Source organism: Rhinoraja longicauda, chromosome 4, assembly GCF_053455715.1.
Source record: "Rhinoraja longicauda isolate Sanriku21f chromosome 4, sRhiLon1.1, whole genome shotgun sequence".
NCBI classification, from domain to species: Eukaryota; Metazoa; Chordata; class Chondrichthyes; order Rajiformes; family Arhynchobatidae; genus Rhinoraja; species Rhinoraja longicauda.
This window is the reverse complement of record NC_135956.1, coordinates 91,330,991-91,344,729: the sequence shown is the minus strand read 5'-3', so window position 1 is coordinate 91,344,729 and position 13,739 is coordinate 91,330,991. Positions and strand designations below refer to the sequence as shown.

The following is a 13,739-nucleotide window of genomic DNA, read 5'->3' as shown; positions in this document are numbered from 1 at the left end:
TCCTGGGCCTCCTCCATTGTCAGAGTGAGGCCCAGCTCAAATTGGAGGAACAGCACCTCAGATTTCACTTGGGGAGTTTACACCCCAGCGGTATGAATATTGACTTCTCTAACCTCAAATAGCCCTTGCTTTACCTCTCTATCCCCTCCCCCTCCCCAGTTCTCCCACTAGTCTTCCTGTCTCCATATACAATCGATCTTTGTCCCGCCCCCTCCCCAGACATCAGTCTGAAGAAGGGCCTCGACCCGAAACGTCACCCATTCCTTCTCTCCTGCGATGATGCCTGACCCGCTGAGTTACTCCAGCACTCTGTGAAACGTCACCCATTCCTTCTCTCCCGAGATGCTGCCTGTCCCGCTGAGTTACTCCAGCATTTTGTGTCTATCTTCGATTTAAACCAGCGTCTGCAGTTCTTTCCCACACAAACTGACATGAAGATGCATCTTGAACTAATTAAACCTCTGTTATTGATCACACGTTCAGCCATTTCCTACCATGATGATCCTCTGTGCGAGTCGGGTCCTTGCCAAGAAGTACACCACCCTCAGTCTCTTCGGCAGCCGCAGGTTTCTGAAGGAAGAGGGCTGCAGGGAGATGGTGTAAGGGGCTGATGACTGCATGGCAGGCTGCCGCTCATACCTCTTCTGCCTTGGAACGGACTTGGAGCGGGGCAGTCTCATTTGATCGGAGATCTCCTGCACAGCCTCCGCTGGAAGGCGCTTATTAAGATCAGCAAGCTAGTGGGAAATAGAGAAATCAGAAAAACTATAACGCTTAATGTGATATCAGCATAATCTCAAAAACGTACAGGGTCAATTATTTGTGTGGTGGTCTTTGCTATACTATCCTCAAACTCAATTGCAACAAATCTGAAATCATCATCATTGGTCCAAAAACGCTCACCAAATCCACCCAAAACTTCATCCTCAACATTGATGGTCTCCCAGTATCCACCTCCCATCACATCCGGAATCTTGGAATCATCTTTGATCAAACCCTCTCCTTCGACAAACACATCAAACACATCACAAAGACAGCCTTCTTCCACCTCAAAAACATTGCCCGTCTCCGTCCATCCCTCTCCTCCACAGCTGCAGAAACCCTCATCCACGCCTTCTTCACCTCCCGTCTGGACTACTGCAACAGCCTCCTCCTCTATGGCGCACCCTCAAAAATCATCAGTAAACTTCAATACATTCAAAACTCCGCTGCCCGTCTACTCACCCACACCCCGATCCGTGACCATATCACCCCCGTCCTTTACAAACTCCACTGGCTCCCCATCCCCCAGAGAATCCAGTACAAAATCCTCCTCATAACCTGCAAAGCCCTCCATAACCTGGCCCCATCCTACCTGACCGACCTCCTCCACAGGCACACTCCCACCTGCACCCTCCGCTCTGCTGCTGCCAATCTCCTATCCCCCCACATCCGGACCAAACTCAGATCCTGGGGGGACAGGGCTTTCTCCATCGCTGCTCCCACCCTATGGAACTCACTACCCCAAACCGTTAGAGACTCCTCTACACTCACCACATTCAAAACATCGCTGAAGTCTCACCTGTTCAGTACTGCCTTCAACCACTGAAGGTCACCTCACCTTCTGTCTCCTTTCTCTGTTCGTTTACTTATTTACTTATTTATCTATTTATTCATTTCCCTATGTTCTCTAAATCTCTGTAAAGCGTCTTTGAGTATATGAAAAGCACTATATAAATAAAATGCATTATTATTATTATTATTATAAGGAACCAAGCTAAAGCTTTGTTAGAGCTAAATCTAACTCTCTCTTGAAATCAGTCTGTGAATCTCTTGTGAATCAGTCTGAAGAAAGGTCTCGACCCGAAACGTCACCCATTCCTTCTCTCCCGAGATGCGGCCTGACCCGCTGAGTTACTCCAGCATTTTGTGTCTACCTTCAATTTTAACCTGCAGTTTTTTTCCTCCACTCTCTTGAATGTTTAGTTTAGAGATACAACGCGCAAACAAATCAGCCCAAACCGCACATAAATATAATCAGCTCAAACAAGTACAATGGAGCAAAGGGGGAAGATAGAGAGGAAGTTTAATTAACAACTGGAATACAAACACAGCAAGCAGCAAAACTATGGGAAGGTATTTACAATTAACTATTGGAATTGCTTTCTAGTGGAAAGATTCACAGTCTGTTTTTTTGTCCTCTCCTATCAATAAATTACAGCGTGGAAATAGGCCCATATATTTCTGCCATTTTCACGTGAGAGAACCAAGGTAGATGAATAGAATTAAGATGTGGTTCAGTTAAGGTTGAAGTAAACGAGGGGCCAGCTTCTCAGCAATGAGTGTCCTAGTCCTAGTTCCTTGTTCACAAGGGAATGCATAGTAGCATACAGCAGGCAGTGAAGAAAGCTAATGGCATGTTGCCCTTCATAATGAGAGGATTCGTGTTCTTTATTGTCTACTGCCGGACCCTGACGTGAGAGGACGCTGGCGCTATTTGTTCGCCGCTTCTCCGTCAGGACAGTTCGTTTGTTTGTTTTTATGTCCTGACTGTTTTTGTAAAGCGTCTTTGAGCATTTGGAAAAGCGCTATATAAAATAAATGTTTATTATTATTATTATTATTATTATTATTATTATTATAGGAGTAAAGAGGTCCATCTGCAGCTGTACAGGGCTCCGGTTAGAACGCATCTGGAGTATTTGTGTGCAGTTTTAGTCTCCTAATTTGAGGAAAGACATCCTTGCTATTGAGGCACTTCAGCGCAGGTTCACGAGGTTAATCCCCGGGATGGCGGGACTGTCATATGAGGAAAGATTAGAAACACAGGGCTTGTATTCACTGGAGTTTAGAAGGATGAGAGGGGATCTTCTAGAGACGTATAAAATTACAAAAGGACTGGACAAGCTAGATGCAGGAAAAATGTTCCCAATGTTGGGGGAGTCCACAACCAGGGGCAGTGGAGGGCAGTGGAGACCAATTCACTGGATGAATTTAAAAGAGAGTTAGATAGAGCTCTTGGGGCTAGTGGAATCAAGTGTTATGGGGAGAAGGCAGGCACGGGTTACTGATTGTGGATGATCAGCCGTAATGAATGGTGGTGCTGGCTCGAACAACCAAATGGCCTCCTCCTGCATCTGTTTTCTATGTTTCTATGTTACTGTTGGAAATGCCAAGTCTTGGAATGGTCATTGAGCCATCTTCCCCACTCCCTATTCCTTCTCTCCAGAGATGCTGCCTGTCCCGCTGAGTTACTCCAGCTTTTTGTGTCTACCTTCGTGCCCTCTATCCTAGTTTAGCGCAGAAACAGGCCCACCAAATCCACGCCAACCTGCGATCCCCGCACACTAACACTATCCTACACACGCACTAGGGACAATTAACAATTATACCAATTAACCTACAAACCTGCACGTCTTTGGAGTGTGGGAGGAAACCGGAGCACCCGGAGAAAACCCACGCAGGTCACGGGGAGAACGTACAAACTCCGTACAGACAGCACCCGCAGTAAGGATGGAACCCGGTGCTGTGGTGTTGGTGCTGTGAGGCAGCAACTCTACCGCTGCGCCACCGTGCCGACCCCCTAAATCTCTGTAGTAATTTCCTATTATTTATTCAAGCTGACTCTGCACTTCAAGAGAGAGACTACATTTAAGTTTGAGCGTATTAAACATTACCTCCATGCGTCGAATGTCAATGGACAACACTGTTGTGAAGAAACACATCTGGAGAAAGAAGTCAGATACGAGTCCAACCACAGCAAATAAGCAAAATTCCTGTCACAAAGATCACAAAAATAAATAAAGATTACAATCAATAAATGCTTTTAGGTTTCATACAAAACAGAAATATTGAATTATTGAAGATATATTGAATTAGAAGAGAAATAGGCAGCATAGTGAACAAAATAGCTGTAGGAAAAAAACTGCAGATGCTGGAGTAACTCAGCGGGACAGGCTTAAATCGAAGGTAGACACAAAATGCTGGAGTAACTCAGCGGGACAGGCAGCATCTCTGGAGAGAAGGAATGGGTGACGTTTCAGGTCGAGACCCTTCTTCAGTCTGATATCAGAGGAGGGGGCGAGACAAAGATATGATGTAGTTGGAGACTGGAAGACTAGTGGGGGAACTGGGAAGGGGGAGGGGATGGAGAGAGAGGGAAAGCAGGGACTACCTGAAGTTAGAGGTCATTGTTCATACTACTGGGGTGTAAACTACCCAAGCGAAATATGAGGTGCTGTTCCTCCCAATTTGCGCTGGGCCTCACTCTGACAACGAAGGATGTCCGGGCCCCGGGCCTAGTGTCCGGGCCTACAGTGTTCGGGCCTACAGCACCCCCCGGGCCTAATACGGGACAAGCGCGATCCCGTACGGGACAAACAAATTTAGCCCAATATGCGGGATGTCCCGGCTAATATGGGACAGTTGGCAACCTTATTTACAGGGCCAGTTGTCACTTTGAAATGTAAAATCACTTTCCAAATCAAACATTAAAATATATTTATTTTGTCTCGAAACACTTCTGGCTGCGTGCAAAGACAAATGACAAAGAATACCTGAATAGCTGGAACCAAGGTAAAGTAACCAATCAGTATAATAACGAGTTCAGTAGCCATGTTCTTCATTATGGACCAACTTTCATTGCTTAGACCTAGAAAAGTATAAATTACAGGTTTAGTTCAGGGATATGGCCCACAAACAGGCCCTTCGGCCCGCCGAGTCCACACCGACAAGTGATCCCCACACTTTAACATTATTCTACACAAGCTAGGGACAATTTATAATTTTTAGCAAGCCAGTTAGCCTACAAACCTGTACGTCTTTGGAGTGTGGGAGGAAACCGGAGCACCCGGGGAAAGCCCACGCAGGTCACGGGGAGAACGTACAAACTCCATACAGACAGCACCTGTGGTCAGGATCAAACCTGGGTCTCTGGCACTGTGAGGCAGCAACTCTACCGCTGTGCCACCCCTATTGGTTATTGGTCTACATCTCAGAGTTTTGAAAGAAATTCTGATTATGGTCATGCAAAATTCTAGATAAATGACAGGTGGCAAAATCAGAAAGAAAACAAGCAGAAGACAGCCAACCTGTGGAATGACAGTGGCTCTAGGAAACTATGTTTATTACTCTGCCTTCATCTATTTACTTACTTATGCCCTAAACAAACTCATCTGAATAGCTCTAGTATTGGAAACAAAAAGCTAAATGTCTTCCTCATGTGCTGTAAATTTATATGATTCCAGGGATTCAACCACTAAGAAATATACTGTGTTCAGGTTTGATTTCATTGTATTGAATTGAATTGAACTGAATTGAATACATTTTATTAGCCAAGTATGTATACATACAAGAAATTTGCCTTGGTGCTTTGCTCAAGTATTTATGCCTGGTATAATAGACAGAGCAAAAAAGAATTATAGTTCTCAGCATTGTAGCGTTTAGAAACATAGAGAATAGGTGCAGGAGGAGGCCATTCAGCCCTTCGAGCCAGCACCGCCATTCAATATGATCATGGCTGATCATCCAAAATCAGTATCCCTTTCCTGCTTTCTCCCCATATCCCCTGATTCCGAGCCCGAAGAGCTAAATCTAACTCTCTCTTGAAAACATCCCGTGAATTGGCCTCCACTGCCTTCTGTGGCAGAGAATTCCACAGATTCACAACTCTCTGGGTGAAAAGGTTTTTCCACATCTCAGTCGTAAATGGCCTACCCCTTATTCTTAAACTGTGGTTAAACCCCTGGTTCTGGACTCCCCCAACATGGGGAACATTTTTCTGCATCTAGCCTGCCCAATCCTTTAAGAATGTTATGTTTCTGTCGTGGCAACCTCAGTCCTTTCCACTTGCCACCAATTCACAAAGGGTGGAGTGATCGATCTTGACTATTGAGGGCGTGCAGCGTAGGTTTACTAGGTTAATTCCCGGAATGGCGGGACTGTCATATGTTGAAAGACTGGAGCGACTGGGCTTGTATACACTGGAATTTAGAAGGATGAGAGGGGATCTTATCGAAACGTATAAGATTATTAAGCGGTTGGACACGTTAGAGGCAGGAAACATGTTCCCAATGTTGGGGGAGTCCAGAACCAGGGGCCACAGTTTAAGAATAAAGGGTGGGCCATTTAGATCGGAGATGAGGAAAAACTTTTTCAGTCAGAGAGTTGTGAATCTGTGGAATTCTCTGCCTCAGAAGGCAGTGGAGGCCATTTCTCTGAATGCATTCAAGAGAGAGCTAGATAGAGCTCTTAAGGATAGTGGAGTCAGGGGGTATGGGGAGAAGGCAGGAACAGGGTACTGATTGAGAATGATCAGCCATGATCACATTGAATGGCGGTGCTGGCTCGCAGCAAACCAACAACAGAGAGATCTTCAAGACGTTTCAGTTTAATTAGTCATTTATTGAAGTAGTAATACAAACAGATCTGTATCTCTCCAAGCTTTTCTCTCGTCATAGGTCTGATAAGAACTATATCCCACCATGGCCCCTCCGTGTTTGACGTATCCAGTCTCTGCATTCCCAGATAGTACCTCGTTCTGGCTCCTCCCAGTCTGTTATGCCCATATATGTATTCATCTCACGACAACCCCCAAGTGTCCAAAAATAATACAGCTAGATACAAAATAATATAATATGCTAAACAACAGCAAGGACAAACACAAATGGCTCCTGCAGTTTCGATAAGTTCCCCTTTCATCCTTCCATCGGATCAGTTCCATAGACAAAGTCCAATGTCCGCAAGAGGTTAAACATGACAGCACCCTAGCTTTTGGTTCAATGGTTCTTTATTTCACTGCACAGAGCATAAATGACAATAAAGAACCATTGAACCATTGTGGAAGGGCCGTCCAGAAGCCTGATAACAGAGGGGAAGAAGCTGTTCCTGAGTCTGGTGGTGCGCGCTTTCAAGCTTCTGTACCTTCTGCCGGACGGGACTAGGGATAAGAATCAATGACTATGATGGCTCGGGTTTAGTTCAGATCTGTTTAGTTTAGTTTAGTTTATTGTCACATAGAAACATAGCAAATAGGTGCAGGAGGAGGCCATTTGGCCCTGCGAGCCAGCACCATCAATCATTGTGATGATCCACAATGAGTAACCCGTGCCTGCCTTCTACCCCTATCCCTTGATTCCACTAAACCCTAGAGCTCTATCTAACTCTCTTTTAAATTCATCCAGTGAATTGGCCTCCTGTGGCAGAGAATTCCACAAATTCGCAAATCTCTGGGTGAAAACGTTTTTTCTCTCCTCAGTTTTAAATGGCCTCCCCTTTATTCTTAGACTGTGTGGCTTCTGGTTCTGGACTCCCCCAACATTGGGAATTTCTATCCTGCCTCCAGCTTGTCCAGTCCTTTTATAATTTTATATGTCTCTATAAGATCCCCTCTCACCCTTCTAAACTCCAGTGAATACAAGCCCAGTCTTTCCACGTCTCAAGGCACAGTGAAAAGCTTTTAGTGCGTGCTAACAAGTCAGCGGAAAGACAACACATCATCACGATTACAAGGCTAAATAAATGCTCTCATTTTTGTTCTCACCTTGTGCTATGCGTAGTTTGACTTCAAGATCCACAGGGGTGGAGACCACGGACTTGGTGAGAACAAGCACATTCTCCAGCCCAATCACCACTACTAGGTACGGGAAGATCTCTCTGTGAAAAGCAAGAACAAATGCATAAGAAACATCACAAACAGACTCTAGATATCCATAACTTCAAACAATGCCCTGTAATCTCATTACAGTCCTGCACTGAATAAATATCTTTCAAGAACAGGTAGACACAAAATGCTGGAGTGACTCCGTGGGTCAGGCAGCATCTCGGGAGAGGACAATAGACAATAGGTGCAGGAGGAGGCCAATCGGCCCTTCGAGCCAGCACCGCCATTCAATGTGATCATGGCTGATCATTCTCAATCAGTACCCCGTTCCTGCCTTCTCCCCATACCCCCTGACTCCGCTATCCTTAAGAGCTCTATCTAGCTCTCTCTTGAATGCATTCAGAGAATTGGCCTCCACTGCCTTCTGAGGCAGAGAATTCCACAGATTCACAACTCTCTGACTGAAAAAGTTTTTCCTCATCTCAGTTCTAAATGGCCTACCCCTTATTCTTAAACTGTGGCCCCTTGTTCTGGACTCCCCCAACATTGGGAACATGTTTCCTGCCTCTAACGTGTCCAACCCCTTAATAATCTTATACGTTTCGATAAGATCCCCTCTCATCCAAAAGAACGAATACGATTAATGATGAAAGTTTTGGAGTTGATCACTTACCCTCCATTCAATGTCGGTGTCAGGCCAAAAAGTGTGCATAGACCAACTGACATAAGAAGGGAACTGAGAACAGTGGCCACTGCTGCAAGAGCCAGACCCCATTTTGATTTCACCATGTCAATCTTCCCTGCAAAGTGACAACATAATGAACAAAAAGGATGACACACAGGGGATTGATCGACACTTAATTAATTTTAAAGAGAGAAAAACAAAGCTATTATTCGGCTCTATTCACAAAGATAATGCTGCTAAATATAATTTCCACAATGCTCTGAGAAATAAATGTTGAGGGAAGACCCGGGTTTAAGTTTAGTTTATTAACATAGAAACATAGACAATAGGTGCAGGAAGAGGCCATTTGGTCCTTCGAGCCAGCACTGCCATTCATTGTGATCATGGCTGATCATCCACAATCAGTTATGTGTGCCTGCCTTCTCCCCATATCCCTTGATTCCACTAACCCCTAGAGCTCTATCTAACTCTCTTTTAAATCCATCCAGTAAATTGGCCTCCACTGCCCTCTGTGGCAGAGAATTCCACAAATTCACAACTCTCTGGGTGAAAAAGTTTCTTCTCACCTCAGTTTTAAATGGCCTCCCCTTTATTCTAAAGCTGTGTGTCCCCTGGTTCTGGACTCCCCCAACATTGGGAACATTTTTCCTGCATCTAGCTTGTCCAGTCCTTTTACAATTTTATACGTCTCTATAAGATCCCCTCTCATCCTTCTAAACTCCAGTGAATACAAGCCCAGTCTTTCCAATCTTTCCTCATATGACAGTCCAGCCACCCCGGGGATTAAACTGGTGAACCTACGCTCAATAGCAAGGACGTCCTTCCCCAAATTAGGAAACCACAACTGCACTCCAGATGTGGTCTCGCCAGGGCCCGAGACAACTGCAGAAGGACCTCTTTACTCCTATACTCAAATCTGGTTTCTGGTTTTCATTTCCAAGTGAAGAGCTTGTTAAACATTCTCCCGAGAAGATTCCAAATCACAACTTACTGGTAGAGAAGTAAATGTATGCAAAGAGAATGATGTACGTCGTGACCAGAGGAATCAACTCAGCAATGCCAATTTCTTCTTTAAAATGGACATGGACTATCTCGTCTTCTCTCAACGTGATGTTGGCACTCGGATGTAGTTGCTTCAATCTCCATCGAAGACTCTTCAGAAATCTGAAAATAAGTCAATAAGAAAGATCTTATAAAAACATATAAAATTCTTAAGGGATTGGACAGACTAGATGCAGGAAACATGTTCCTCATGTTGGGGGAGTCCAGAACCAGGGGGGGTCATAGTTTAAGAATAAGAGGTAGGACATTGAGTACTGCGATTTTCACCCAGAGACTTGTGAATCTGTGGAACTCTCTGCCACAGAAGGCAATGGAGGCCAATTTAGTTTAGAGAAGATACAGCGAGAAAACAGGCCCTTCGGCCCACCGATCTTGCGCTGACCAGCGATCCCCGCACATTGATACTGGGGACAATTTACACTTATTCCAAGCCAATTAACCTACAAACCTGCACGTCTTTGGAGTGTGGGAGGAAACCGAAGATCTCGCCGAAATCCCACGCAGGTCACGGGGAGAACGTACAAACTCCGTACAGACGGCACCCGTGATCGGTATCTTACCCGGGTCCCCGGTGCTGCAAGCGCTGTAAGACAGCAACTCTACCGCTGTGCCACCGTGCCGCCCCGCACATTCACTGGATGTTTTCAAGAGAGAGTTAGATTTAGCTCTTAGGGCTAACGGAATCAAGGGATACGGGGAGAAAGCAGGAACGGGGTACTGATTGTGGATGATCAGCCATGATCCTATTGAATGGTGGTGCTTACACAAAGGGCCAAATGGCCTACTCCAGCACCTATTTTCTATGTTTCTATTTCAAAATAAGCCAAAGATAATGAACTAGTTTTGAAATGTAATCACCAAGGCGATTAATTTTGCATCTTGCAAATTCCCTTGAACGGGCCTGTGACAATGACCAGATTATTTATCTTTGTGTGGGAAGGAACGGCAGTTGTTGGTTTATCTTTGAGATGTGGATTGAGGAATTAAAATGCAGAATATCCACAGTATTGAAGATTTCCTAAAATAGACACAAAGTGCTGGGGTAATGCAGCGGGTCAGGCAGCATCTCTTGAGAACATGGATAGGTGACGTTTCACAGAGTGCTGGAGTAACTCAGAGGCTCAGGCAGCATCTCTGGAGAGAAGGAATAGGTGATGTTTCAGGTCGAGACCCTTCTTCAGACTGAGAGTCAGGGGAGAGGAAAAATAGAGGTGATGTTGGAATTTGAAGGGTGGGTGAAGTGCATAATGAGAATGGGAACTAAGATGATAAATAAACAGAAGATAGACACAAAAAGCTGGAGTAACTCAGCAGGTCAGGCAGCATCTCTGGAGACAAAGAATATGTGATGTTTCGGGTCGAAACCAAGTTGGATTCAGAATTAAAGGACGTTCCTTTAGGAAGGAGATAAGGAGGAATTTCTTTAGTCAGAGGGTGGTGAATCTGTGGAATTCTTTGCCACAGACGGCTGTGGAGGCCAAGTCAATGGATATTTTTAAGGCAGAGATAGAGATTGTTGATTAGTGCGGGTGTCAGGGGTTATGGGGAGAAGGCAGTAGAATGGGGTTGGGAGGAAGAGATAGATCAGCCATGATTGAACGGCGGAGTAGACTTGATGGGCCGAATGGCCTAATTTTGCTCCTATCACTTATGAAAGTGCATTGATCATTTTATTCTGCAGCTAGCAACGGACAATGATGTACAATAAATTTGAAAGATCTTTAGATTTAGGTTTAAGGTCATGATGGGAGCAGAATTAGGCCATACGGCCCATCAAGTCCACTCCGCCATTCAATCATGGCTGATCTATCTCTCCCTCCTAACCCCATTCTCCTGCCTTCTCCCCATAACCCCTGACACCCTTTTATAATTAGGAAAAAAAACTGCAGATTCTGGTCAAAATCGAAGGTAGACACAAAATGCTGGAGTAACTCAGCTGGTCAGGAGAGAAGGAATGGGTGATGTTTCGGGTGGAGACCCTTCTTCAGACTAATGAAAGCGGAGGGGGCGGGACAAAGATAGAATGTAGTCGGTGACAGGAAGACTAGTGGAGAACTGGGAAGGGGGAGGGGATAGAGAGGGAAAGCAGGGACTATCTGAAGTTAGAGACGTCAATGTTCATACCTGTGGGGTGTAAACTATCCAAGCGAGATAAGAGATGCATATTTCGCTTGGGCAGCTTACACCCCAGTGGTATGAACATTGACTTCTCTAACTTCAGATAGTCCCTTCTTCCCCTCTCTATCCCCTTCCCAGTTCTCCCACTAGTCTTCCTGTCTCAGACTACATTCTATCTTTGTCCCGCCCCCTCCCCTGACATCAGTCTGAAGAAGGGTCTCAACCTGAAACGTCACCTATCCATGTTCTCCAGAGATGCTGCCTGAGCCTCTGAGTTACTCCAGCACTCTGTGAAACGTCACCTATCCATGTTCTCCACAGATGCTGCCTGACCCGCTGAGTTACTCCAGCAGTTTGTGTCCACCCGTTTATTACTGTCACGTGTAGAGACGTACAGAGAGAACACACACAGGCAAGCTGTGTGGATGGTTGCCGACGTGCTGACCTGGAGTGGTACTGCTGCAGGATGATGGTGATGGTGTAGGAGACCACGCGTTTGCGGTTGTGCAAGCTGACTCCACTGTGCTTCCCCGGCATTCCAAACAGCAAGTCTGCGTGCAAATGAATGACAACTTGTTTTAGTTTGGTGAAGCAGCGTGCAACCATGCCCACTGACCGAGTGAGTCCACGCGACCACCAACCGCACTAGTTCTTTAGTTTTAGTTTAGTTTAGAGATACAGCGCGGAAACAGGCCCTTTCGGCCCACCGGGACCGCGCCGACCAGCGATCCCCGCACACTAACCTACACCCACTAGGGACAATTTTTACATTTGCCAAGCCAATTAACCTCCAAACCTGCACGTCTTTGGAGTGTGGGAGGACCAAAGATTTCGGGGAAAACCCATGCAGGTCATGGGGACAACGTGCAAACTCTGTACAGACAGCACCCGTAGTCGGGATGGAACCCGGGTCTCTGGCGCTGCATTCGCTGTAAGGCAGCAACTCTACCGCTGCGCCACCGTGCCGCCTAGTTGTGTGTTATCCCGCATTTCACATCCACTCCCTGTGTAACCGGGAGGGAACTGGAGAATGCATGAACGAATGAATACTTTATTGTCACGCGTGACAAGTCAGAGTGATATTCTTAAGTTTTTCATATCCAAGGTATGTATAGAGTCACCACATAAAGGGCTCTGACAAGTCACAAAGTCCGTCTTTGGTCTTTAGTCAGAGGGTGGTGAATCTGTGGAACTCAGGAGAATGGGACTAGGAGGCAGAGATCAGCCTTGATTGAATGGCGGAGTAGACTCGATGGGCCGAATGGCCCAATTCTACTCCTATAACTTGTGACTTCAGGCATTTTGCACTAGTATTGATTTTGTTTGTTTATGATGTTATGTGTATTGTGTTTACAGGTCTGCTCTGCAGCTACAAGTAAGAATGTAATCGTTCCCGTTATGGGAACATATGACAATTAAACACTCTTGACATGGGGACGAGCTATACAACTGGCAGCTTGAAGCTGCAGATGAGATTTTCAAGGATCCAAGATAGAGGTGTACAAAATCATGAGAGGAATAGATCGGGTAGATGCACAGAGTCTCTTGCCCAGAGTAGTGGAATTGAGGACCAGAGGACATAGGTTCAAGGTGAAGGGGAAAAGATTTAATAGGAATCCGAGGGGTAACTTTTTCACACAGAGGGTGGTGGGTGTATGGAACGAGCTGCCAGAGGAGGTAGTTGAGGCTGGGACTATCCCATCGTTTAAGAAACAGTTGGACAGGTGCATGGATAGGACAGGTTTGGAGGGTTATGGACCAAGCGCAGGCAGGTGGGACTAGAGTAGCTGGGACATTGTTGGCCGGTGTGGGCGAGTTGGGCCGAAGGGCCTGTTTCCACACTGTGTCACTCTGTGACTCTATGAAAGGCCTGTTTCCACACTGTATCACTCTGTGACTCTATGAAGGGCCTGTTTCCACACTGTATCACTCTGTGACTCTATGAAGGGCCTGTTTCCACACTGTATCACTCTGTGCCTCTATGAAGGGCCTGTTTCCACACTGTGTCACTCTGTGAGTCTATGAAGGGCCTGTTTCCACACTGTATCACTCTGTGACTCTATGAAGGGCCTGTTTCCACACTGTATCACTCTGTGACTCTATGAAGGGCCTGTTTCCACACTGTATCACTCTGTGACTCTATGAAGGGCCTGTTTCCACACTGTATCACTCTGTGACTCTATGAAGGGCCTGTTTCCACACTGTATCACTCTGTGACTCTATGAAGGGCCTGTTTCCACACTGTGTCACTCTGTGCCTCTATGAAGGGCCTGTTTCCACACTGTGTCACTCTGT

General features: G+C 45.8%; 1 protein-coding gene across 1 annotated transcript in view; it reads right to left on the bottom strand.

Annotated features, from left to right (window-relative positions):
• The window catches only part of scap (SREBF chaperone), a 74,112-nt gene that overhangs the window by 33,478 nt on the left and 26,895 nt on the right, over window positions 1–13,739 (bottom strand). Inside the window, exons 6-12 of the mRNA XM_078398383.1 lie at window positions 11,890–11,995; window positions 9,256–9,428; window positions 8,253–8,379; window positions 7,520–7,632; window positions 4,536–4,630; window positions 3,657–3,755; window positions 495–737 (exon numbers count right to left, since the gene is read on the bottom strand). Coding sequence (XP_078254509.1) covers window positions 495–737; window positions 3,657–3,755; window positions 4,536–4,630; window positions 7,520–7,632; window positions 8,253–8,379; window positions 9,256–9,428; window positions 11,890–11,995 — 956 coding nt within the window. The remainder of the gene's footprint in view (window positions 1–494; window positions 738–3,656; window positions 3,756–4,535; window positions 4,631–7,519; window positions 7,633–8,252; window positions 8,380–9,255; window positions 9,429–11,889; window positions 11,996–13,739) is intronic.